The 27,215-nt window shown below is 42.6% G+C and overlaps 1 protein-coding gene across 7 annotated transcripts; it reads right to left on the bottom strand.

Moving 5' to 3' along the window:
* Positions 1 to 26,582, bottom strand: mtss1la (MTSS I-BAR domain containing 2a). Of its 7 annotated transcripts, none has more exons than XM_019894241.1 (16): positions 26,031 to 26,582; positions 22,596 to 22,657; positions 22,435 to 22,508; positions 8,117 to 8,201; positions 7,852 to 7,943; positions 7,672 to 7,746; positions 7,284 to 7,304; positions 5,791 to 5,948; positions 5,546 to 5,653; positions 4,992 to 5,089; positions 3,965 to 4,097; positions 3,273 to 3,347; positions 2,943 to 3,098; positions 2,432 to 2,608; positions 1,801 to 1,966; positions 1 to 1,380 (listed from the first exon to the last, which is right to left on the bottom strand). In XM_019894241.1, the coding sequence occupies exons 1-16, from the start codon at positions 26,097 to 26,099 to the stop codon at positions 596 to 598; spliced, it is 2,334 nt and encodes a 777-aa protein (XP_019749800.1). In that variant the 5' UTR covers positions 26,100 to 26,582; the 3' UTR covers positions 1 to 595. The 7 variants fall into 7 exon arrangements, with proteins under 7 accessions (XP_019749800.1, XP_019749801.1, XP_019749803.1 ...); XM_019894242.1 differs by having other exon boundaries at positions 7,284 to 7,292; positions 26,031 to 26,581; XM_019894244.1 differs by lacking the exon at positions 2,943 to 3,098 and having other exon boundaries at positions 26,031 to 26,581.
* Positions 26,583 to 27,215: the final 633 nt, after the last annotated feature.

Below are 27,215 nucleotides of genomic sequence, written 5' to 3'. Positions count from 1 at the left end.
TTACCAGTAAAAGGCTTGTTTAATAGCAGAATATATTGACAGTACAGTACAGCAATAAAAACACTGCCATATTGCTCCTACTATACATGAATCACCCAGCTGCTGTTCAGCTTATGAAACATAGCAGTAATAATGGTGCTTGTACAGTAAAGATAGGAAAACACGACACATGGATGGGCTCACAGAGCTCTTCGACCATCATTTTCCATTGAAGGGTACAATGTGGAGGAAGAAAAGAATTTTATATTAATCATAAGAGCAAGAGGAAATAGAGTCACAGAGCTTTACATGCTTCAGTAAAGATTTGTGATAACCGAAGCATGAAGAACAATGGGGGGCGGGGGGGGGGGGCAGAGATCAACAGTCACAAGACTCACAGACAAAAATAGCAAATCAAATCAAAATTATGAAAAAAAAATAGGTGCTACTTTATACGTACATACGTAATACATACATGACATGAAATGATGGATGTCGTCGAAGAGTCACTCCTCGCACTGTCAAATGATCTTCATGCACATATTACATACTCTTCTTATTTTGTGCATTAGTTGTTGTATTACGTGAGTGCTGCCGTATTTCTTCTGCAAGACACTTACCGCAGGATCCTTGGGGCTGAACGATCATCAGTGACTGTCTTGCGGAGCTTAACGCCTCGACGTATAGTAACCAACATGTCCACGCCTCCTTGGGCTTCAGAAGATGGTCCCTGGAGTGCACACTTAATTGAATCCCCTAATGGTGAGCTAGGGAAGGGGAACTGAGCCTCACCGAGGGCATGAGCGCTGGCCGCCAGCTCTCCTATCTTCTCCACCAGACTGTGGCGGTTGGCGGCCAGTAGTGAGTCCTCCTCAGCACTCTGGGCGGCCAAAACTTGGGCCTGTAGATCGTAAGAAGTCCTGTCTGCACCTCCACAAGTCCACGCTTGTGTGTGTTGTTGAGGAGAAGCCTTTATGTATTCACTCGCATACGGATCATCTGGGCATAGCAGCTCTTCACTACATACACCATGCTGGGATGGGCTGGTGTAACCCGGGGAGTCCGGCACTGTGGGGGTTTTCACCGGCACAATGGGAGGTCGTATGGGAATTGGGCCAGATGTGGAAGGTGTGCGTCTCACCCCAGTCTTGGAGGATGGCGTCCGACGAATAGTAGCTGTTCCAGAGGCGACTGTTCCGGGGTTGCTAACCCCATTGGGAGCACCTTGCAGGCTTTTCCCTGCGGGAAGGCCTGCTGTGCTGGCAGGCCTTTTGGTTTGAATCATGCGGCGGTAGCTTTGGGCGATGTTACTGTGGCGCGGGATGGTGGAGGACTTGTCAAACTCTGTTTGGGCCTCAGTGTCAGCATCCCCATTTAGAGAGTAGCACTCATAATCAGAACCTAGGGATGATAGTAACTCAAGTGTTTTACACAGAACATTACTCACATTTTTTTTTGGGGGGGGGGTGAAATGTCTTTGAATGTACATGTCCAACTGTTTGTTTCACTTATTTTTGCGCACCTTGCTTATCTCTTACAAGGAGCTGAAGAGCAAAATTTACAACAGGTGTTTGAGCCATGAATCAACCGATACATTTGTAAAGACATCCACACCTGTTTTTCTGTGACTCTTCTAGTCTCGCATAGGTGCGGTACTGTTGACCAATAAGCATCATGCGAAACAACTCTTGTGAATTTTGCTGTTCAGCTCCTTGATAGAGAACAGCAAGTTGTACTAAAACCTGAAATTTCACTCGAAAGCCGAATATCTCTAACTTTTTGTTGTGAGTAGCGTATGAGTGACCAAGTGTGAAGTTTGACCTTGGGAGGGGATGGTGTCCTCAGAACACGAGGGGGTGTTGGTCTGGGTGCTGTAGCCACTGGAATACTGCAGAGAGTCTCTGCTGCTTTTCTGCTGCTCCATGCTTAGGCCTCTGGTCAGTACCATTGCCAGAGTACTGGCTGCTGGCGACAGAGGCTCACCATGCTGTAGAACAACACATGCAAATTCCCAATTCATACAATTGTACATCTTTAAATTTGCCATCCTGGGGCCCTGTTTTTATTGACATGCATTGGACATTGAACAGCAACATAACACACAATGATACACAAAATAAAATTTCTTTGTTTAATCTCATTTTTAGATTTTATAGATTAGGAAATATTGCTGCCTTGGATTGAATTGCAAAGAACAGAACTGAATAGAACGTGACTAAACAGGTTTGAACAGTCAAATATTATTAGATCAAGTTCTTTCCTGTTGTTATGGAGGGTTTCATCACTTCGTTTCTTTGGATGCAGACAAATCTGAACATATCCTCACTCAAGATCAAACTTCTTCTCTTTTATTATGATCCTAAATTATAGTTGTTCACTCTTTGATTTTAGAGTTAACTATTGATTGTGGTCTGCACATAATGAATGCGTGTGTGCTTTTAAGATTTCTTACCTTTGCTGTAATCATTCCTGGACCAATTCTTGCTCGGTGTGCATCATCTCCTTGGATGCCAGAATACCCAATCGAACTGGGCGAAGCGTCCATGTCTCTTATTTTATCAAGAGACTCTCTCCTTCGCTGCAACGTGCTGGCTAATGATGGATCGCACTGGCTTGATTTTGCCCAATCCTGAAGCAGCACATGCAACAATAAGACACCCACCAAACACGTGCAATCCCTCCATTTTTGATTAAAACTTCTGATTTGGCTCATGGATCAGTTAGATGCCGAGATAGATATGGGCAGACTACAGTGCGTATTGAGCCAGTTAAAGTCTGTTAAATGAGTGAGCCACCTCAGTTTACCATATCTTTATGAGGGAAGAAAAATGAGAAAACTGAACCTGATGAGCAAGAGAAAGGTGACTGCAAGGTTAATCTAAACATGTGCAACTCAAGAAGCAAAGAAGCATCCGATTTGAAAGTGAGGGAACCCAAAAGTAAAACTGCAAATGAAAACAAACCTTCCAGCTAGGAACCTTTGATGTGGGTGAGGGGGTGTTGGTTCCAGGGGAGTGGTTAAATGTGGGGGACGCAGGAAGTATGACAGACAGAGGCCTGATGGTGCCAGTGTGAGAGAAAGCAGGGCGGAAGGTGCCGAAGGATGAGCATGAGCCAAACTGCAGGATGACACACAAGTCTGAGTCAGAGTGCTCACCATCCACAAATAGTCAATTGCACTGAGGCCGCCTGGAGGCCTCTTTAAGATCGAGCTCACAGTGACTGTACTGTATAGTGTTGTGATTGGGTTATCAACAAGCTTGGCTGATTGGCGACTCGCATGCACTACTAACCGCAGTGGGGGAGTTGCACTCGCTGACAGACTGGCAGGTTTCAGAAGCCTCAGAGGAGGCCGAGCTTGTTGATTTCTGGGAAGGGAGATGGAATAGGAATAGTGGGAGAGAGATGACAATTAAGGAAGAGAGACAAAGGTGTCGGAGATGAGAGCAAAGAGGACAAGTTGGAGAGGACTGCTGATGAGTTTAAGGAGAAGGGATGCATTTGCCTCTTTGAGAGCCGATACAGCCCAAATACAGGACCTGTATCCATCCATCCATGTTCAACACCGCTGATCGTGAACAGGGTCGCGAGGTGTGCTGGAGCCTATCCCAGCTGACTTAGGGTGAAAGGCGGGCTAGACGATGAACAGACGAAGAACCGTTCACACCCACATCCACACTGTCACAGAGTGGGAACCGATCCCACGCTGCCCACACACAAGCCACAATCCAGGTGAGAGTTCCACCACAACACCAGTGACTTACAGGACCTGTCAGAATGTTAATTCAAACAAGAAACTTGCTGCAATGTGTTCGCACCACTGAGCGAGCGAATACCTCTCTGAGGCACAAATAACGCCAACATTCATCACCAAAAATCCGTATTGCGTCGAAGAGCTCAGATGTTTCGTGTTCAAAATACAAACAAGATGCTCTCATCACTGATTGACAAGACAGCAAATGAGAAAGGGCAGAATGACCGCTACCTGGCTGGTGACGTCAGATGGCATGGGAGAAGGAGGCTTCGAGTGGGTGTTGGCATCCTGGGAGACAAATCCTGAGTCGTGAGAGGAGACGCTGCTTAGTCGATGGGCCCCTGCCGAGGGCATCTGGAGGAGACTGTTGACAGGATGTTTAACATCAGAAACCCCAGAAAATAATTTGCTGTGAAAATTCATGTTTTTTGTATTCCTTTCTTCTTTTCTAACCCCAACTGTCTCATCATATTGTTCAACACATGATTGTTGTCTTCCTCCTGTAATACCCTGGCTTCGGGAATCCAGGTTATTATTAATCTTGGAACTGAAAATTGATGTTGACATCAGGGAGTTGCCCCCTAAACTCGGTGGGGATTTTTGTCTGTTCATACAAAATGTCACAGATGTTGGTTCACAATCTAGATCATGACAAAGCTGTTTGATGGGGTCCAGGTCAGGGCTCTCGTGTTATTCAACATCAGACTCGTCCAAGGATACGTTTATGTAACCTGCTTTGTACATTGAGGACAGTCATGCAACAATAGATGACGTTCTTTCCCATGACGGTTTCCAACTAACAACAAAGACAGCATTTCTCATTCAAGTAATCTGAACGATCTGACAAAAGTGGTATCGTATTCTTGATTGAATCATGGCACAAAAAAAAAAAAGGTTTGTATTGAGGTTATGAAGCTATTACCTTGCAGGTAACTCCAACTCGGTCTACTTGAACCATTTTGTGGCTATTTTTTTAAGCACTGGGACAAAGGATGGATCGATTCAAGGAACTCACGTACAAATGAGCGCTGTATATAGGCAGCAGTGTTAATAGGCACAAAGTGTCACAGTTATACTAAAACTGGTTGAGGCGGTGTGGTGATGGCAAGTGTTGATTTGCACACTTCTTAAGGGCTAAATGAGAATTAAGTGCAACATTGTCAACATGTTCTGGTTGGCTCGGGAGCGCTACAGTTGATTATGAATGTGTGCGCGTATGTCTGTGTGAATGTGCATGCGTGTGTGTGTTTAGACTTACCTGCACATGCTGCTCTTTCTGGAGCTGACACTGCCGGGCGAGGAGGGAGGTGTTTGATAGGACCATGTAAAGTCAGAACCTTTTAGGTCCCGGATTACCTGTCACAACACACACAACAATATGATTCTGACAATTGGAGAGAAAAAAAAATCATGAATGCAGTATTGACTCACTCTGTTTAAAAAAGGAAACAGACACTGTATTAAGTAGAACAGGATGCCTATTCCATCCGTACTCTTTTCAGCAATGCACACTACAAGCGTAATAATGAACATACTGTCACATGAATAGGTCTGCCACTTTGTCAAGGTGGAACTATTCATCAAGTTTTGTATCGGGTCTTGTATTCGATGTGTTTGCGGAAGTAATATTGTGGCCAGTGAGTGTCTGTTGTGACCTACGACTAGCTTATCAATTAATTCATGTCTACCTTACAAGTAATTTGGAAAAATCACCGTCGGTGTAAAAGCACAACACTTGGACCTACAGACCAAGCACTATGATGTCAGATGACCAGCTTGGTTTGGATATTTAAATGATTCAATTTTTGATACCTGCTCACTAGCTGGAGGAAGTTTGTGTGGGTCTTCTGTTAGCAGCGTGAGGTCATCAACAATGGCCTGTAAGTGTGTTGTCTCTCCCAACATGGCAATCTCAACATTCTGCAACAGAAAAACTGAGCTTATTATACACCATCCCAAAAGAAATTTAATTAAACATCGTTTTAGCGGTTACTAAAATGAATGAATGAATGTTCATTCTTGTGCACGAAAGTTAAACGTTGCTCAAGATTCCTCACCACAACAGGCTGCAGCAAGTTAATGAATGCGCAATAGCGCCCTCTCTCTTCCAGAAGTGCTCTGCGCACGGCCTGCTTCTCCGTCTCCTCCATGAGCAAGTACAGGTCGCTGACGTCCTGCATGGCGCTGTCCAGCTGTGGGCGCAGGTTTCCTCGCCCTGTGTTGGGTTAAGACAAGCGGAGACAGAAGAAGGAAGGAAGGAAGGATGAGGAGATGGAGGAAAGAGGCAAGAGAGCATGAAGAACAGAACAAGATGGGAAATTATGGAGAGGAGAGATAAGAGTGTCAGCAGTGGAGCAAAGAAAGGGAGAGTCAAAAATGAAAGATGATTAGAAAACATAATGAGAAACTGTTTATTTATTTGATGGGTTCATGTACATGGCAGTGGGAGGGCGATGAAGCATGTCGAAGATAATGACTTGATGCAGAGCTACTGGTGATGACTCGAAAACCCTCGAATGGATTCCATTACAAAAGTGTTAATCAAGGGCACGCTGCACAGTACATTCTACTTTGGCACTATGATAGATGAACAGAGGCGATGACAAATGAAAGAAGGATGTGAAGTACACGAGTACGATGCCAGCGGTTTGATTTACAACACAGATTTCTTAAGAAACATATGGCAAAATATAAACCTCGTGAGCAATTGTAAAAATTGTTGTCCACACTAATATAGTTGGCTTATCTGTGATGCGTTGATGGCAATGTCAATATGTTTGACATCAATTGCCCGTATTACAAAGTATTTGTGTCGCGCTCTGTTTATTGTCAGACAGATTTAGGGTGCGCAGATTTTATTAGATTGAGCAGGCGTACCTAATGGGGAATACCATCGCATGGATTGACACACAACCTCTCAGGTCAAACACAATTTGTTGCAAAACCGAGGTCCAATTTGTTGGGATTAAGTATTCATCTTCCCCATAGGAAATCATAGAAAATGGCATCATTAAACCTTTAATAGCTGTACAGTTTGGGATATAGATTCTGCGTTTGGGGTATGTTCTGTTTTATTTTTGTTCGGATTTTTTTTTTTTTTTTTTTTTGTCTCTTGATACGATTGTTGGCAGATTGTCTTGGCCAAATTGAAATGAGCAGCCTAGACAGGGATGTTTCATTTTTGGCCCGATGGCCATCATTTAATAAGCAACACTAACCATGAATGGACAACGTGGACAAATACTTTGAGGACATTTCTCAAGTACTGTGATTGACTGGTGACTATTTCAGAATGTGTACCCCACCTCTCGCCCAAAGTCAGTCGAAATAGGCTCCCGCACACTCGCGACCTTGGAGTCCGGAGAATGGATGGATGGATGTCTTATTGAACTTTCCCAGTGAGCATATATCAATTGTAGGCAACGAGGCAATGAAGTTTGTGCTTAACATAAATGTTACACATGTTGTCTGACTGACAGTGTGATAATGGATGTGATGCCTTGAAGAACTACCACATGCACCGGTTGTAAACTAAGATCAGCAGACATACCGAGAAGCTCTAAAGTATGGGGTATAGCCAGAAAGAAAGGGATTGGGGCATGGGGATAAAGCAGGGGGCGGGTTGGAGAGAAAAACAAGCAATGTTAGCCAGTGTGAAATCAGGACACATTATGTTTAAAAAAAATTGTACCAATGATGCAGGAAGAGTGGTACAAATGAGTTATTTTACAATTTTTAATTGAAGATGTTTTTTTTTTTTTCCAATACAGAGTAGTAGCTGAAAAGAAGTGCAAAGCTTGGAAGCCGACTGGAAATTTGTCAGTCCCCCCATCAGATTGCTTGCTGTTGTAACACGTGCATCTAACTCAAGATGGCGCTAGTTCGACTCAATTCATTCACATGGGCCGGCAGTCAAGCTCAGCTCAAGGGATTCTCACCTTTTCTTGCCTTTTTCTGAAGTTTGAGGGTATCTAATGACTTTCGTTTGATTTCTTGGCGAGAGCGCTTGTATTCTGTTGAGTAGAAGAATCTCACACTGTCATCATTTCCGAATGTTTAATCTATTACTTATTTTAGTCAGAAAAAAAATCTTCAGCTATAATTTCCATGTCAGTCACCTTTGGCATGGTCCTTGTCCAGCTGATTGGCAGTCTTCTTCCATTCCTCTATTCTGTCCTGGAGTGGTGTAACCAGGCCTTCCATTAGAGCACTAAAGTGATAGGATGACACTCAGAAATTGAAGGACGTGTTGTAAATTGTTTTAACTGTCTAGCAGGAAACACTCTAGGGAGAGATGAAGGCCAAATGAGATGGAATGGAACCTAGGAGCACAAATCCCCACTCAAGGTGAGGGGAGACAAACAACATTCACATGACACGTACTTAGTAAAGTGGCGCAATTTGGCCTCAATGCTGCGGTGTCGCATGCACATCCTAGTCAAAGCAGAGCCAATATCCCTGGTGGCACCTTCAGAAGAAAAAGAAAAAACATAGTTTACAAAAAATGGAAAGATGCATCTTAAATCCCACAATACAGATTTACAAAACTGCACGTTTTCTTTGGATTTCTTTGTGACACTGCCGCCTCCCACGCAGAATGTATTTAGCCTTGGGGTTCTTACAGAATGTTGTTACAAGTGAAAAAAACGGCAATAACAAATAGCAGATTGGTCTTCATCATTTGACAAACGTTATACAGTATGACACATGAGGAAAAAGCTGCGATATAATGTAAGTCAGGGCTGTTTTCTCTTCACAAGATGGCTTTCTCTTGAAACCACAAGGTTGCAAGTGTAAAACCAGAGACCATAAATGTCACATTTATGTGGTGAAAGCAAATATGACACTGTCGGCAAAGAAAAGCTAAATGGCCTTCCTGATGAAATATACGTTGTCCCCTGACATACCAAGATTGCAGATGTGATCCGCACCACAGTGTAAATAACAGCTTGTGAAAATTACGTACTGTACTTTTCCTCTCTGCTGAAGTGTAATTAAATGGAGACTTAAGCCCTAAAGCTCAGTCGGGCCAGCGTCTCACTGATGGTTTACAGGCGAGTGCTGTACGTGGAAGCATTGATCCTCTTGTAATCTGGGCCACACATTGCTAATCTTAAAGTCTCTCACCATACATACAGACCTCGCCAAGGCATGCTTGTTCTTGACTGTGTGTGCACAGGTCCCCCATACAGATGTTCGTGCCTTTGTATGGACAGGTGTTGCAATTAACCAAACCCCCTCATTCGTCCCAAAGTTCTCAAACCCGTCTGTCCCGGAGGAAAAAGGAGGGAACGTAAGGGGATATCCCTCTATTCTTCCTTGGTTGCTCTGCCTTTCCTGTTCTCTCTGTTTCCTAAACACCATTCATGCAGGCTGGAGAAACAGAAACTGACTCGAAAGCTTCTCGCAAGAATGGGCTGTAAACTCGAAAAAAATCACGTTGTGCTCTAGATTGCTGTCCACTAGATCTGTGCTCTCTTCTGATATCATAAAACGGTGTTACTGGGAGACAAAGACCACCACATAGTCAACCTTTGCAGTCCAAAGATGATCTGGATTCCGCTTCAGTGTATTTGGTCATTGACTGAAACATTTATGTCGCATGACTGCTGGAGTTCAAAGGTCATACAGCTGCATCAGGCATTAAACACCAAAATGATGTTTGTGTTAATGTATGGGACCTACATCCCCCTCACTAAGATACAATAATTGTGTTGCCTGATACACTTTTTTCAAATGTGCCTTTACAATGATATACATATACATACTGTGTAAGTTAATGTTCAGTTTGATTGTAGGTGTCACCACTTTACTGCATCTCAATGAGACCGGTTTTGAATATTGTAAAAAGGGAAGCAAAACAATAGCAGAATCTTTGAGAAAGCTGATGGACAATATGACCTTATTGTGTAATAAGGAAATTTACTTGAAGGAAAGCATGCCGTGTCATGGATGCACATGCACGCAAGGCCCGTGGACCCAGGTCACGCATCTCTCGCTAACATTACACAGCATGCGCAGCTGTGAAATAGCTCATCACACGGCGCGAGAGAGCAAAGCAAATGTAGACTCATCTCTATAACAGACCGTTGCAAAGTCACCGCCAGGCACCCCCAGCTACATGTCTCACCCACACCAGCACATTTCACTCCCCACCACCCCCTCTCCATATTCTCTTCAACCCATCTCCTCTCTTCCTTTGCCTCTCTGAGGAGGATCAACTGACAGCTACATCCTGGCGAGGTCCAGAGGATTCCTGGCCCTATCCGACAGCCCTTCTGGCCTCTGGCCCCCACCGGATGGAGTGGGACAGTATGAATCACTCCGACAGATCCCTCGCACGTGACAAACACACACAAGCAAGGAAGAGAAGAGAACTTGAGAATTTTGTTCAGTCAAAACTAAAAGCCGGTCGGTCCGCTGTCTCTTGCTTGGCTTTCTTGGCATTAAAACTTCACTTATACAGAGGAGCTGGGAAAGTTATTATTTTGCGGATCTTGCCCCCTGTGGTGCAACAGGAAGCAAGGCCAACCCCTTAGCAAACACACATGTGAACGGACAAAGTCAAACACAGGCTAGAGTGGGGTAAGGCGGGGGGCCATGTTTTGCAACTCCGTCATTATCTTAGCACAGCCAACATCCGGTATAGTGACGCAGCAGTTCATTTGAACCATACATTGGTCGATGGTTCAAAATCCAAATTTCCATCGGCTTTCCTGTGCCTGATTAAAAGAGCTTGATATTGCCGACAGTAGGGTGAAGCCCGTGGTGGGAAAATTGCAAAGCTCCAGTAAAGAGGTCCAGCGAAGTGTGGTCTAAACATTCAGTGAGCTCTGGTTCTGATTATCTTCCCTAATTCCTCTGGGAAAGGGGAGTCCTTTAATAGGCCTGCTATATCGCGAGCTCCCCTACCAAGGAGCCAGGAGCTACAGCGCCTTATTCCTGATGTCTTCAATATGGGAGCTTTGGTGAACTATCTCTCTCTCAGGTTTCATTGGACTACTGATTTGCAGCGAGAATCAGACTACGAATTGCAACCAGTATTTCAAGCTCTGTATTGCAGTGTGAGTCGGCCACTTGCTCCCTTGTTCTTTACCTTTGTCGAGAGAAAAGCTTTTATAAGGTGCAAAGGCGCATGTTCCATGGTTCACTTGCACAAAATTCCAGTTGCCTTTTATTTGCACTTATACAGCTGTTGCTGAGCTCAGCGATTTCCATCATCTATGAAAAACAGTGATTCTTCACATTAGCACCCTGGCCAACGATTAGCTTGGTGCCTTTTGCTTCTGTCACCCTATTCAATTGCTGCTGAATGTCAATTGGGTGACACACAGCAGAGGCCTCTGAAGGATGAAACGAGCTGGTGGGATGAGAGAAGCGGATGAAAGAGGGCACACACTGATGCTGAGGTGCTGGCTAGCTTTGGCTGGTCATCAGGCAGAGGAGATTGTTGGTTAACTTGTACAGGTGCAGGCAGCTCGGTGGACGATTGATTAGCACGTCCGCCTCAGAGTACAGACGTCCAGGGTTCGAATTCAAGCTCCGGCCTTTCTGTGTGGTTTGTATGTTCACCCAGTGTCTGTGTGGGTTTTCCTCAGGTATTCTGGTTTTCTCCTACATTCCAAAAACGTGCATTTTATTTCATGAAACCGTGGCTGTTGGTGTTATGGAAAACGATGACTTCTCAGCCATGTTTTTTCCTTGCTGTGGTGTGAAAAATACAGTTTTTTTTTTGTTGTTGTTGGCTGTATGAATGAGAATTACTTTACTGAACGCAGATTGATTAATTTATTCAGATCAATTTATTGGTACTCTGACTGAATTGTGAGGTACAATCTCTGTGATAAATAGAGGCATAGTAAGTATGAAGGGGTCTAATATTCTGCATCTCTCCGAAAATGGCAGAAAAGTCACAGGTATCAAAATCTCCCCATAAATGTGGGAGTGGCCAGAGTGACAAGGGGTGGGTGGTCTTTGCCACATTTTACTATTGATTAATTCCTATTAACTGCATAACTGTTTTAGCAGGGGAATGGGAGCAATTATGTGCTATATTTACTGTCTCCAGCTTGTGCGTCACTTCCTTGCATCTGTCTTCTCTTACCAGCGGCAACATTATTGGAAGGGTGAGGAAGCCACCTCTGCAACGATTGTTTTAGTCCACACATGAGGAGTCAAACACACTCATCCTATTGTTGTCTGGGCCAGAGAGCACGCACGGCAATTTCCACCTCCCAAGTCATGACCTGAGGCACTCTGAGAAGCAGACAGACTTCAGTTGTGCTGTAATGCGGTGTAACCATGTTCTGGAGAGTATTATGTGGAGAAGGGGGAACATGGGGGAGGGATATTTTGTAGGTTGAACCTCCTGTGAAGGAACATAAACGTTTCTAAAAATAAATTCAGCTCCTTGTCTAAGTGTGTTTTTCATGAGGTTGAAAAGGGGGGTGGGGGGGGGTGGTACTATACTCTGCAATAAATCTAAGGAGCCGCGTTTCCACACGGGATTGTCCACACTCCATCCCCAGACATTTAAACATAGACCGAAAGACCTTTTTATGTCACAGAATGAACCCAGATGTACCCAAATACACTATATCAACAAAATAATTGGTACAACTGAAAATGCCAGAAACTACCCACTATCATTTGGATTCAATAATGATTTACTTAGAGTTAAGATAATAATAGGAGTCATGGTTGAACAATGGAAACACCCTAAAACAACAGCAGAATAGAATTGTATATGCCCCAAGCCTGCACAAAGTTTTGCAGAAATAGGTCCATCCATCTTCCATGATGCTTTTCTTCATATGGGTCAGCTGAAGGCTATCACAGCTGACCTTGGGCAAGAGGCAGAGTATACCCTGGGCTGGTTGAGTGTCAGTCACAGGGGTGGAAATGTTTTTTTGTATTTTTTATAGGGATCTTTAACAAACAATGAATACATTGACTTTTTCCCTGTTTGCATCTCCACTCCAGGAGGAATCCATTCAATTTCAAGTGTGTCTATGGGAGTTTCTGTCCATTGATCACTGACGTTGGACCTGAGAAAAGTCCCGCTCGCTCATGCTAACTTGTTCTAGTTCATTACGGGTCTTTGATGAGGTTGGGGTTAAAATTTTCAAGATCTTCCACACAAGTCTCATCAAGGCAAGCCTTTATGGGCTTACGTTTTACAGCAAAGATTCCCACCCAGGGTGTAACAACACACTAGTGTGCCGTGAGAGAGCATCGCGGGAAGTTATCCAAATGTACTTCATTTGCCTGGAAATCATTATTTATTCATTACAAATGTTATAGCGCCATGACATTCATCTTGTCTTCTGATCAGTGAGTCAGGTCAGAGTTTTTCTCTTCTCTACAAAAAAAAAGACCATTGTCTGAAAAAATGAAACCTTAAACCTATTGCAAATGTTCTATCGTTGTTTCTCTGTACATGCCAACAATGTACAGTAACAAGCAAAATTAACGTGTGCTGTGAGATTTTTGTAATGTATAACATGTGCCTTGGCTCAAATACGGTTGGGAAGCACTGCTTCACAAATTAGGCACAGTCAAACTAAAAATGAAAAGGGCCAAATTTATGATGTTGTGGCCAATTAGTAACGTCAAGAAATAAGATTCACCGGAAACTGAAGGTTGTTGTTCAAGTTATGGCTGCTAAATTGTCTCAGTACTTTTGCCCAGACTAACCTGACAGCGAGGAAGCTAAATAGTTGTATTCAAAAGAAGAAACAGCATACTGGAAGCAGTTTAATCCAGATGTTAACACCCTTGCTGACATAGTTCCTTCCACTCTGTTACGCTTCCTAGTTTCCGCTGAGCCGCTCATTTGCAAAGAGTTCTGAAAACAACACTAACAGGTGCTGCTTTATCTTCTATTCATACAGCAGTGCCGCCTGTCGCACCTCTTCCGCCTGTGGCCTCTGATACCACCTTCCCACTAGCAACTTTTTAAACATTCGGTGAAATTCTGGGTGGTTGAACAGGGAGTATCTGTATCCATCGTGTGATGGGATATATGCCAAATACAAGCAAATGTTTTGATGCCCCTTCAACGACAGTCGACGGGACAGGAACCTTTTCGACGGAAAATTGGATAACACGCCACTGGTCCATACTTCAGATACTACAGAGATAGTTGAAACATGTATCATCCAAAGAAGGTCAACTAAGAATTTTAGCTGAATAGTTTTACTGCCCTAAAACACTCAAATGGACTACTGTTCGTATCGATATTAGTTCCTTATGATCCTCACTACTGTGGGCCCAGATTTAATTCCACTGATGATGACAAATAGCTTTGAATATTAGTCCTTCACATAACAAACTGCCACTTCAAATTTGAGAGGCTCCTTCAATTCATGCATTTTTTTGATCTAACTTAAAAACACTTTGATTCGTTGGCTTTTCAACCTGGGATTAAATCAGGATTTTTATCTTCCTCTGCGTCCTTGTATATTTTAGTTTACTTGTTTATTTGACTTTGTTCCTTATCTAATGTGATCTCTTTGTACAGTTCTTCTTTTTCTACAGTTATTGCTTTATGAATAAACGTAAACTGATTGATTCTAAATACCTCTCGAGCGATGTAAAGATTGAAAGAAAAAAAAATCATACAAACAAATGTGGATCTTCTTCACAAGGTCCTGACAATGACTGCTCACATGCATGCTGTATTTCAGATTTGCGCTGTCGTGTGATCATGTTAATACAATGTTTGAGCAAAAACGTGTGAAGTATAGCACAGACTGATGTGCGATTAGTGTTCATCAAGTAAGTACAGTGTTACAATGATCTAAAATCTCCTGATGACAGATTAAACCGAGGGTGGTAGTGGGAGTGGGGGCAGTTGTGGGTGGCATCACCACAAATGCCCCCATTTATCCAGAGGCAGACATACTGTAAAAATGTTGACTAGATCACAGTAGATAATCAGTAGAAGAATGCATATTAATGTTTTCTTTCCTCATTCAATGTCGTTCCTTCCAGCCCTCTCACATCCAGAGTTCGTGTGCTAATCTTTCTGAACAAAGTGTTCCCCTCAAGTCTCATGTTTGTCTGCTTAGTTTGGTATTCAGCCTCAGAATGAAAGATTTGTTTTCTCTTCAGTTATTATGCTCCGCTTTCAACTATTTCTTGCAAAACTGTTCCAGCCTTTTTCAACCATTCCGTGCAGCCTTTCTTTTTTTTTTTTTTTTTTTTTTTCACTCATTGCTTTCTGAATGTAGTCGTATCTGTGGGCCAAGCCTCAAAGAGTGCAATTGAGATATGGGGCCATATTTTCTTAGACAGGCACACGTGCACTTAGTGTAAAAAAAAAAAAAAAAAAAAAAAGGAAAAACTAGCGTGTCTTCATTTTTGTGCCAGGGCAAGTTTAGTATTCCGTGTTTGGGGATTCAGCAAACCATGCGAAGCATCGCTGGGTTTTCAGGTGCACATAGTACATTTTCTTTTCCACGCCCCCAGCACACCTGACAATTTGGTGAAAGAAAGTAGATTAGACTTTAGACTAAGTGAAACCAGGTCGCAGGCAGTGGAATGCAATTTTGTTGAATTTGATCCATGCGCAGGCAAACACATTGCGCACAGCTGATACAGAATGTGTGATATCAGCGTGCAGTGAACCCTCTGAATCACAGTTGAAATCAATTCATTGAATGCACTATTATTAGTTTGATTATTGTCATCAACTCGTCGCTTCAAGCCTCAAAAAAAAAAAAAAAAAAAAAAAAAACAGGTTCACATCGCAGTTTGCGAGTCAAAATTTGCATTTAATATATAACCGCACTGAATAGTAATGCTACAACAATTTTGTAAACATTGTGACACGTTGCTCTCCAGCAAAGATGCCCACTAAGTTAATTTTACCTATGGAACTTCTTTACAGTGATAAGGGTTAATGTTGATGTTCCTTAGTAACATAACATTCTTCCTGTGGAGGAATTTGTGGCTTGTTTATTACCGTCATGACAAGCACAGGATATGCTAACTTGTCACATTCTTATTCTGGATATTAATAAAAAATGATGTCACACTAGTTAACAGAGCTATTACCATCCTGCCAAACCACTACCTTATCACGATTTACTGTTCCAAACGATACTGCGGAAAACCAAACTAGACTTGGGGTCTCAGAAATGAGGCTTGACAGGCTGCGGGGTTGAATTAGATTGGCAAACACGACAGTAGAAAAGGGTCTTCCGTTTTAGCGAGCGGTCATCCCCCCCCCCCCTTAATTTTTTTCACTAAGTCAAAGCCACATAGGATGTGGCGATAGCTATCCAGCTGTGGTGCTTACATGACAATACAGTACTCATCCTCATCCTAGGCTTCAAACATGACATGCCAAGCTTGATGGATGTCAATCTTGGTCACATGCACACACTCATTATTTGACATGGCCATAAAAAATAGCCACAGTGTGGAGAACAGTAATCCGCTGATCTCGCTCTACACGAGGCCAGGGTCGTAACTCGTCCGTGCCAGCTTGTCCAGATGGCGGGTAGGGATATCCGTCCCATCTGCCAGCCCAGAGAGGCACAGCGTACAAGCAGATTATTACTTCACTGACACACTGATCTACTAGCATGCCTCCACTCGATATGCACCAGGGATGGATAAGGAGTAAAAACATTGGATTTCAATGAACCAAAGGGACATTTTGTGTCCGTTGACACTCCGGCGTCACTGTCTGGCACACAAAATAAAGGCAGAACACAAAGTCGCAAAGCAGTCTGCCTTAAGATCCCAGTGTGTGAATTTCATTAAACCTGGGGGGTGGCCGCTCAGGAGGGACGAAAGGCCAGTCTGAGTCTGTGTGTTGTAGAGTTGGACTAAGAGGATTAGCGAAACGCCTATGGCGAGCCTGGATACGAAGAGCTGTGGAAATCCCACTCCAACCACAAACCCCCCACCTTAACAAAACTCACCCAGCTCGCTGAAAAGATGAACCATGTATGCCATACCCTGATGGAACATTAGTCTTCCACGAGCTGCCCTTTGACCTTTCTCTAATTGAGCCATGTCCAAAATGGGAGTGAAGTACATAAAACATATGCCATCAAACATAGCAACAGTTAAACACCAAACACAGACAGCGGCACTCTGCGGAAGTCTTACATACACCACACATCAGTTTAATATGGAGGGATAAAAATGGTCACCACAGAAACCGACAGGGCGAGCAACCTAAAAATATAACCTCCCCTAAAGTGGACCTCAGAGTTATAATCAAGGAAGGGTGGTTATAATATGGACCAATTTTATCTTGAAAATTCTCTAATCACAATTTTCAGCTCTGTGGTTGATGGACTTTTATTGAACCCAGCTGTGATCGTTCTTCAGACGGGTCTGAAGACGCAGAACCATCGACGTGAAAGCCTGCCATCTAACTTCCTTCTGAGTCTTCATAAAACACACACAGCCATGACCATAAACCATAAATGGACTCCACAGGCAAGAGGAAGCGATGAACACGGGACACAGAGCGTGGCAGTTTGATATATCAAAACACACACACACACACACACACACACACACACACACACACACACACACGCACGCACGCACGCACGCAGTAAGCCGTGACTATGAGGCACTCTAAATAAGGTTATTGCTGGTCGGAAAAGCTGCACAAGTCAACAAAGGGAAATCATGAAATGTTTATACACTGTTCTCCCTTTTTGGACAGGAACAGGGAAATTGTTATTGGAGTGAAATTTGGCTTTTTTTGGCAACCATGTGTTCATTCTGTGTGTGTGTGTGTGTGTCTGTGTGTGTGTGTGTGCGTGTGTGCGTGCGTGCGTGCGTGCGTGCGTGCGTGCGTGCGTGCGTGCGTGTGTCTGAGTGGGGTGTTTCTTTGTGTTTGAATTTAAACGAGTATGTCAAAAGTTCTGTGTATAAAAGGATTTCTAAAGTCTGAAAAGTGAAGCCCAAGATGTGCCTGTAAACCTTCTACAGTTCTAATATCCAACAGGGAGCAATTTATAGCTTCCAAACATCAAACATCCAACTATACAGACATATTTTCCACTTGAGTTTTGGTTGCGGACGCTAGGTTTAAGTCTTCTTCCATAAGGCTTGATGTTATTTGTTAAAAAAAAATATTGCATCAGACAACATTACGTTTAAATGTAAGTTTATGTTTCCTGATTTGTATTGTGTGATGTACATTGACTCAAAGAAGCTACAAACCAGCAGGGCAATAAACATGTTCCCATTACTGTATGTTCTCTAACCTCAGCTCCCAGAGCATCAAATGTTATTCAAAACTAACAAGGTTTGGGATCTGATGAACACAGATAATCGGTAGAAGTTCGAAGAAAATCATTTGGGAGTTGTGACCTGTGCTAACACTGACATGAAAAACAAAAACAAAACAATGTGCTTTGCCATTGGCTGGCAACCGGTTCAAGGTGTCCCCTGCCTACTGCCCGAAGACAGCTGGGATAGGCTCCATCTATTTTTCTATTATGTAATGTGCGTTATAATAAGAAGAAAAATGATTTAATACGAAACGATTGGAATTATGTAACCTAGTCAAATGTTAACACAAAGGGCAGCTCCAGTCAATGTCGACACACTCTCTTCAAGCAAATTGCTGGGACTAACAGAATTCCCAGGGGATCACAACTCAAAGACTAGCCTTACAAAATCGACAACTAATTTGCACCATGTTAAATCTTCAACGTTTGGAATAATTGTGTTGATTCTCAGTGTTATATTTAGCAGATTTAGGCTGCACGGAGGATTAAGACATAGCGGAGATGTGGAACTTCCCTTGATATCACATTCTTCTTTGGATCGCAAACTAATTAACATTAAATCAATCGGTGACAGTAAGTGCACTCTAAATAGCCTGAATCGATTCAATACAACATTTATCAAAAGGAATTCCATTGAGCAGAAGAGTGGGGTAGAGGCGAGCTCATAGTTCAGAATTTCTGGGTTTGGCTGTCATTTCAGACCCTCCTTTGCGAATGAATACATGTTGAGTACCGCACTTGTGTGGATTTTCTCCATGCCAATCCGGCTTCATCCAACATTTGAAAAGGTGCTTCCTCGGTAAATTTAAAGATGGTGTGAATGTAAGATTGAGTTCTTTGTTCATAAGACCCCTGCGATTGGCGGACGGCTAGTTAAGGCTGGGATAGGTTTCAGCCCATGTGCAACCCGAATGAAGTGGTCGAAAAAACCCGAATGATTGGATGGATGATAATATTGGATATTGTCATCTCAATATTGAACTTTGGACCATCAGCATTCAATAATGTCATTTACCTGTCGACAGTTGTTGTAGACGCACTACATTTCTCGTCTTCACACACTTTCCAAAGCATACCGCAACAGTACAGTATCATAATATGTCACTTCCCACATTCACCATACAGCTGATTGCTTGAGAATGAGAGTACTAATCATAAAGTAAATGTCCCTGAGAGGGGGAGCAGTGAATTGAGTGGACATTTGAATGACACACTAATACGTCTGTTCAATCATCTCTCAATCGCCCTGCTCCATCTATCATTTTGATGTATTCTTCGATTTAATGCAACTACTGTTTACTTTGAAGTCGTGCCTTTCCATTGTCTAACCACCCCCCCAAAACCTTGTTTTGTTTTGCAGAAATAATGCATTGCTGGAATCACTTTAGGTAATTGAAGGTGTCTCCACAATACGCTCAGTTAGCGGAGAAACAAAAAGGCAATGTGACAATGCATAAACACACGGCAGCAAGTGGAGAGTACTAAGTGTGTAAGTACTAATACAGGGCGTTTCAAAGCATGTGAAAGATCAAGTATCCATCTACCAGCTGTTGGCCTTAAATATAAGTCTATGTGCATGCATGGACTGTTTCATTAATACATGTGTGCGTATGCCAGGGGTGTTTACAGGCTCGCCTGTACTCATGCAGGGGGTTTTGACCTACATATTGCTCTCGACGATCAACTCCAAAGAAATCTGTGTTAATCAGCTGTGCCTGTGGCTAGTCTGCCTGCTGGTGCTGCTGTTGCGGCGAGCTGGATAACAAAGCAGCTCAGCAGACTTCATTAGGACCAAAGAAACAATAAGCTTGGATAGTCACTTCTCTGAGCAGCCTTGCCCCTGAACTTTGGATATCTTAAGAGCATTGTAGTTGTAGACTTGCAGGTCACATGAGGCCAACGGTTATTGCACTACTTATTAGTGATAAGTGACAAATATTATTGGGACAGAAAGTAAAGTGTTAAGAAATATGTTTTAATTTCTCATCCTGCTATGATTTATTAGAAAACGGTACAGATAGCATGAAATAAAATGTTGAGTAAGTTGCTTGCCGATTCAACACAATTTGTTGAATTCTTCTTAGTGGTCACATCACATTTGGCTGGTTCGGAGGACTCATTCATAACTGCCCCATGGGCCAATAAAAACATGGCATACTGTCAGGCACGATCATTTTGAATGACAAACTAAAGGCTGACAGCACAGTGCCCACAGAGAGCTGACAATAAAAGGAAGTCACACAGTCGCAAAGAAAAATGATTCCAAAAACTGCACAATAAAGGAAATGTTTATGTAAACAACACCATGGATGTTCCTGTCACTTTTTTTTTCTTTTTGAGTCACTTGAAGTTGAGTGACTGCCACCATCGAGCCCCATTCAATCCCTGAAAACAGTGCGTAATATAAAATTAAGCTAGCACTGTTCCGTTTTGGTAAGATCTTTGTGCCTCTATATTTATTTGTTGTTTTGTGACCTTTGAAAAAGAAGATATATGTAATTTTAAATCTTTTTCAGTCGATACAACGAGCTGAAAAATATGACTGGCCCTGAACGTTTTGATAAACACTGTTACAAGACACAACCACCGCTTATTTGCTTGCATTAATCCGTTGTTATGTCTATCTGGGTGTTAGTTTTCACTGACAAAGAGTCACAAACATAAATCAGAGAGCACATGCTATTTTGAAGACTGATAGCATCAGACATAAATAGTTGTGGCCCTGGTGTACAAAGTTAGTGCAGGTTTTTCTACCAGTGAAACAGGAGCTTTCAGGATCATGCAATCCCACGCTCAAGAGGCATGCGGATCTCTGATCACTTTCCTGAGAGAACATTTTTCTTGACTTCAAAGCTCAGCCTGGCACTGTTTATCCCAGTCGGCAGCGTGGCAGCAAAGCACGGGTTTAGCATTGAGAGAAGAATCAACATGGCTATGAAAGTTTGAAAGGGGTGATACAAATCCAAATGACATTCAACTCTGTGGCCTGTGCCTCACGTGACATGCATGCAAAGTGACCATTCGCGATGGGTGTTTAACTGTGAGAAAAATTAAGAATCATTGACTCAATCCAGCCTTAGGACTACAATTTCCTTTTAGCGAGCCCATTATTACCATCGTCCATTCATGTTTTACTTGCCTGATTGTGCTAACACCAGATCTATCCAGCTTGTTCCTCAGGGCTCTCATGCTCTCATGGAGAAACGATTATCTTTGCGACTTCCTGTTAGACACTTCCGGTAAGAATTTTGGTATTTGTTACAGTGTTTTTTTTTTTGTTTGTTTGTTTGTTTTTTAACATATAGCACTTTATTTGAAATCGCCAGCCCCCCTTTTTGAAATGATCATTGCAGTGAAAAATTGTCTCGGGAGCTTGATGCGCTGTTGCAGGTTGTACTAACAAAGCAGAAGAAGTCGAATCTGTGACCACAAGAGAAATGTTTCCAGCACAGAATGAGGATCATAAAAAAATTAGTTTGAGAGTCTTCGTTTGAAAAGACCACCTTAACTCTGTACATGTGCTCCTTTTCATTTTGTGGACATGCGCATTGCACTTTGTGTTAATATACTTGCGTGGTGACCATGCAGTGGGAAGTAGTACTTTGGCTGAGTCCTTTGTCTGCTTTAAGCTAAATAAGACTGCGTCCAACCTCTTTTAACGAAACGCGTCCAACTTTATTACTGTGTACTAGGTACTGATATGGCACAGAGCTTCTGAGTTTGACAGAGTTCGTAAAGTAGTTAAACATGTGACGACGATGTCACTGGCCTCTTTTTTATGTCATCTTCCTACTCCGATACATGAGCAGGAAGAGGGATTGAACCGTTTTCTCTGCTAAACTGCAACAATTGTCATTCTCACATTGTTTAAGTCTAACTGTCATCGAACGTGGACTCATGCAAACAGTTCCCATGTAAACAAAACGCCGGTTTCAGTTCATACCAGAGGTTGCAAACCCAATTTTTTTTATTGCAAGAGTCGGACTAAATTGTTTGGTCATTCATTTGAATGACCTCCTACTGCACATGCTTTTAATTGTGGTACAATCTAACGCCACATCGTAGTCTCCTGCCTCCAACAAGCCCGATACCAAGATCGCTCCTGATTCATTTTTTTTTCTATCGCGCAATTTATTGAAGACATTTTATATTGATGTGATTCACGTGTCGATCACAATACATCTTGATGTTGAATTATCACCCAGCCCTAACATATATAATTGATACAAATTACTCGATAGAACTGTATATATTGTATGTATGTATATTTACACACTTTTCAAAGAAACTAACTTGAAAACACTGATTTTATTGTTGCAAAATGAGAATTCCAAAGTAACACTGGAAACAGCAAACTGAGATGGTTGTACACACAGTATACGTTGTAACTCACATTTTCATTGAGTTGTATTTCTAAAACAACAGCCTTACCTCTTGAGTTGGTAGCCATGTCGGCCACTTTCTGAAAAGCATCTAAAAAGGCCACGGCTGCCAGAATTGTTGTCCTGAAAACATGTTGATAATATATGATAATATATGTATTCTCAGTAAGAATTCAGTAAGGTCAAGCCTCTGATAAAATTACTCCTCACCTGAGTTGAGAATGCAGTTTTGTAGCCTTGGCACTGAAGTCTTCCCACACGGGGTAAGAGCTCTAATCGGAGACAGAACAAGAAAAAGGAATGAGTCAGACATAATATTCTTGGACATCATTTAATCTGTTTCAACTTGTTACGTGACTGTGGCTGCTCAGGTTCACAGTATTCACATTGGTTGAAATTGATTCAAATAGGGTTCTAACAGTGCCAACAGTCATCGACTTGCTACCCTGAGGCGGGAAACAGGTCAATGAAGGAACTCAAACATCCATTTTTGTTTTTTTATTTTGCGCTGAGCCGCTATTTAAATGGCTGTTCCACACTTTAAGATCCACATAAGCGCTTCTATCATTATGTGCCCCCATGCAAGTCTTGAAAGAAATCTGTCGAGGATTTAGCCCAGGTTGATCAGTCATTGCCTTGAGCCAGGAGAACAGGAGCCAAACATGAAACACATTCAAGGCTGGATCCCCCACAGCGAAGGGGGAAGTTAAGACTGAAAGATTCACTTTTTACTGACAGGCCACAACATCTAATGAGAGTAAAAGCATTAAATATTCTGCCTTTAAAGATCACAAGAATGGGATATCTCGGAGCTCAAGAGCTCTGGCAAAGCTGAACTATTACAAGTGAACACATTTGTGGCGGGTTTGCCCATCTGTTTTAGGCGTTAACAGGATACTTCTTGGTTTATGGAGGATGGCATAAAACTGGACCATTTTTAACTCTGGGGCGGTGGAGATAGACTCCATCGTGACATAAACAGCAAAAAGGGAAAAAAATGACTTCATTAAAATAATTCCCTTTTTTTTGTTTGACTTTCCATTTATTCAAAAGCTGAATCAAAATGTAATCGTCTTTTTTCCTTGGCACAAGCAGTGGTCAATGCGTCAATAAAGTTTGCCGGTCTCTCATTCATCATTCATCATTTGACAGCGGTGGGGCCACTGCTTTTGTTTTTAATCACTCTACCTCTAGCATTTATTTCAGGCCCTGTTTTGCGGTTGTCCCAATGATTTAGGGGCGACCAAGTTAGAGGGTTTGCAAGGCACCATCCTATCATGCGCTCTGCACTTGACTTTCTAACAGGTGTCTTATTAGCTCGTAGCTCCCTGTTGAAGGAAGGCTGTGATGCCAAGACAGCTGAAGGAGGCGACAAAGAATGATGGGCACAGAGGATGCAAGCAAAGGGCCGAGGTGGGGGGATGTCACATCTCTTTTCAACCAGAGCCACCATCTGAGGAGGATACAGATGTCGTCCGTCCAGGTTGGTATGTACAGATATACAGAGGAACCTCTTTAACAAAATAAAAATTGCACATCTTAAGCTGCACCAAAATGCCCTGACATTGGCAGCCGTCCAATCCAAGGGGTATCCCAGCTCACCAGCGAGCTTCATGAGGTCAAGAGAAAAGTGGTCTGAGGTGTCTGCTTAGTACAATATTGCAAAAAGCAGCAACATGTTGAGAATATGAAGAAAAATCACAAATCTGAGCGGGAAATCAACAGTTAATGAAATAGTAAACCAATTTGTTCTTTTATAAGCTTTAAAATACTGAATAGCAGTCAAGCCACCTCTAGCAATCCTCACTCTTCAGAACTGATTTGCTGCGACCTAAAAGGTTCCATCATATAAGTGAGTGGCCGGGTAGTTGTTTTTCCTCACAGGAAATCCCTTTTTCGGGTGCTTCAAATCATTGTTGATGAATAATTTTACTTTTCTTCACCCACACCATCTTTTTCCACTCCATGTGCTTCCATATGTTTTTACTGTTGCAGTTACATAACCAGCAAGTGCAGCGAGAATCAAGACAATTTGCCCCGTGCGTTCAGTGACTTAAGTTTTGTACTTTGTTTTTGTGTTGGAGCACTACACACCAGACAGTAACATTAATCAGTCTTTTGCAAACAATTGAGATCACCACAGGAAACTGTAGTTCTGTGCAGCCCCTGGGGGCAAAGCTGGTCTGGCAGGCTTGTATTGACCAGCCAGGCGGCATGAATGAGGTCAGCTCTCTGTCTACGACAGTGGACGCGGACACTGCTGACTCAGGGCTTCAGCCTCATTCATCTGCTTTTCAATACTTTTTTTTTTTTTTTTACTGATCTTGTCTCTATGTGTGTGTACCCAACACAAAAGGAAATACATGAAACTAAACCAGAGCCTGCCAATTGTTGAGAGCTAATTTGGTTGGAGCTTGACGGAGGGTCCATAAATAGTTTGTCCAAAGGCAACGTGGTTCCCTGCCACCGAGCGATCAATAACAATTCTGCTTGATGCTCGACGTACTTGAAAAGCTCTTGTAAACATCAAGTAAGACAAGCTAACAGGAACACTTTCTGGAGGTCTGTCTCTCAGGCCTAATGAACGTGTTTGCACTTTCCATCTTTTGTCGTGAACAACCACGGACCACGACGGATTCAACTTCTCTCACTTGAAAACCTCCTCCCCCAACACACAACAAACACATGCTTGAATTTGTGTCGAACATAATGGGATGCAAATAGTTGCTGCTTTAGAAACTAGTTCACTTAAGTTTTGGGGATTTAAAAAAAAAACAAAAAAACATAAAAAAAAAACTCACCATGCGTGTCAAATCAATTACACTACAGGGCATATTATATAACAATTCTTAGTAGCTTTTTCTGTAAAGGGCTGGTCGATTATTAAAAGCATCCCTCCATGGCTGAGATTTTAATCTCGTAATAATGTACAAGATGGGATAAAAGAGGATAAAGGTCAACTCCAACATTTTTATTAGAGCACAAAATTGTCTCACTTGCAATAATTGATGGTTTTATTTTCCCACTACCTACTATAATTATTGTTTTTGACTCCTTTTGTAAATCCATAAAATCTCCATTCATGATGGAAGTATCCTTGAAATACATATAAACAAGATTGCGGTTCATATGATAGCTAGGCTTGTTTGTTTACTCAACTAGAGAGTATGAGATCTTTAATAGGGATGAGGTGTTCATTCATTTATTATAATTTTTCAACAATAAAAATACAAAATAGTATGCTAGTTGTCAGTATTTTTTCATATACTATAATAATATACTATATAACCCTATAGAAATAAATCATAACAATAAGAAAAAAACACATACTGTATATATATTTGTTTGTGCGTGTGTGGAGGGGGGTGGGGGGCGGGGGGGGTTAAAAAAATAAAGTGTATAGCCTCTGAAGCATCTTTTCAAAAGTACTTGCAGAAGACCATACATGGGTAAAACCTGCTGCACATTCTGCAAATAAAACAAAGTAAAACATGATTCATCTCCCAGTTTGTACTGCAGGGTTGTTTGCAGACATTGGGAAGCGGAGGAGGGGGGCAAGGAAAGACACAAAGGCAGTAAAATTATTTCTGATCACAAACTGTGCAGCAACAACAAGATCAGAGTCTATTCAAATGTTTCTCTTACCTTCATGTCGTTGACGATTGCCTGGAACAATCCACCCAGCGCCCCACACTCCTTCTCCACAGACTCCATGCTCTCAGAAATGTAAATTTAAAACCACTATAGTCAGCCTTCTCAAACATCAGACACCACCGCTGCGCGCATCCGTCCTTAGTTGTCCTCTGACGGAAAACAGAGGACGCAAATCGGCAAAACCTCCGGCCAGCAGCAGTCGGTGTTCCGTTCGATGGTAACGACCTCGGGTTCGGTTTGACGTACGGGACTGGATGGAGAGAGACCGGGAGGCGCGTCCTCCGTCGGAGAGGAGAGCTAAAGCCGGTAAAGGTGGAGGGCACATGCACAGTGGCTCCACATGATCTCTCGCAGGCACAAAAAAAATAAGAGAGCTCAGTGGTCCTGGGAAGAGGGCAGGAGGTGCCGGAGGCGCGGGTTCGAGACGCGGGAGCGCGCACTGTTGTTAGCAGGAGGAGCAGATGTCGAGGAGCCTCCAGTAACACGATCCATGGGAATGGAAAGGGGGGCGGGTCGTGGCTTTCTTTTTTATTTATTTATTTTTTTGTGCATCTTCACGGGTTTGAAGAGGAGGAGGAGGAGGAGGGAACGAGGAGTAAAATACCCTCCTCCCCTTCTGTCCCCCTTCATCCCATGCAAAAAAAGTGAAGTCGCGTGTTCCTATTGGTACAACTCACTGAGATGCAAAGCAGGATTTCCTCCGTGTGTCTGCGCGCCTGCGAGTGTGTTCAAACACGCTCGTTTTAATGGTGATCTTACAGTTTTCAGGAAACATATAGGGCCTATATTATAGGCCATGATCATCAACGATTAGATTAGCTCGGATTTGAATGGCAAAGGACATGTTGGTTACAACATATATTCGGCAACATCTCAATCTTCAGATTTTTCTTTTACATACATTCGAATTGGTTTTAATGCTTGATCCATATTGATTTAATGTTTGTATTGTCTCATACAATGTCAGTTGTTTTAGGTTATGAATACAATTGTTATTGAGAGAGAGAGAGAGAGAGAGAGAGAGAGAGAGAGAGAGAGAGAGAGAGAGAGAGAGAGAGACTATTTGGCTCTGTCTAATTTTGGCCCCATGTAGTACTCCTTACAACCAGTCCACTGGTCCTATCACAGACTATTGTCGGGCAACCGTTACGTCTAGGAAGTCACTGCTTTTGTCCA

Source organism: Hippocampus comes, unplaced genomic scaffold (assembly GCF_001891065.2).
Source record: "Hippocampus comes isolate QL1 unplaced genomic scaffold, H_comes_QL1_v1.1 scaffold104, whole genome shotgun sequence".
NCBI lineage: Eukaryota > Metazoa > Chordata > Actinopteri > Syngnathiformes > Syngnathidae > Hippocampus > Hippocampus comes.
The sequence above is the reverse complement of the archived record's forward strand: the minus strand, read 5'-3'. Positions and strand labels throughout refer to the sequence as shown.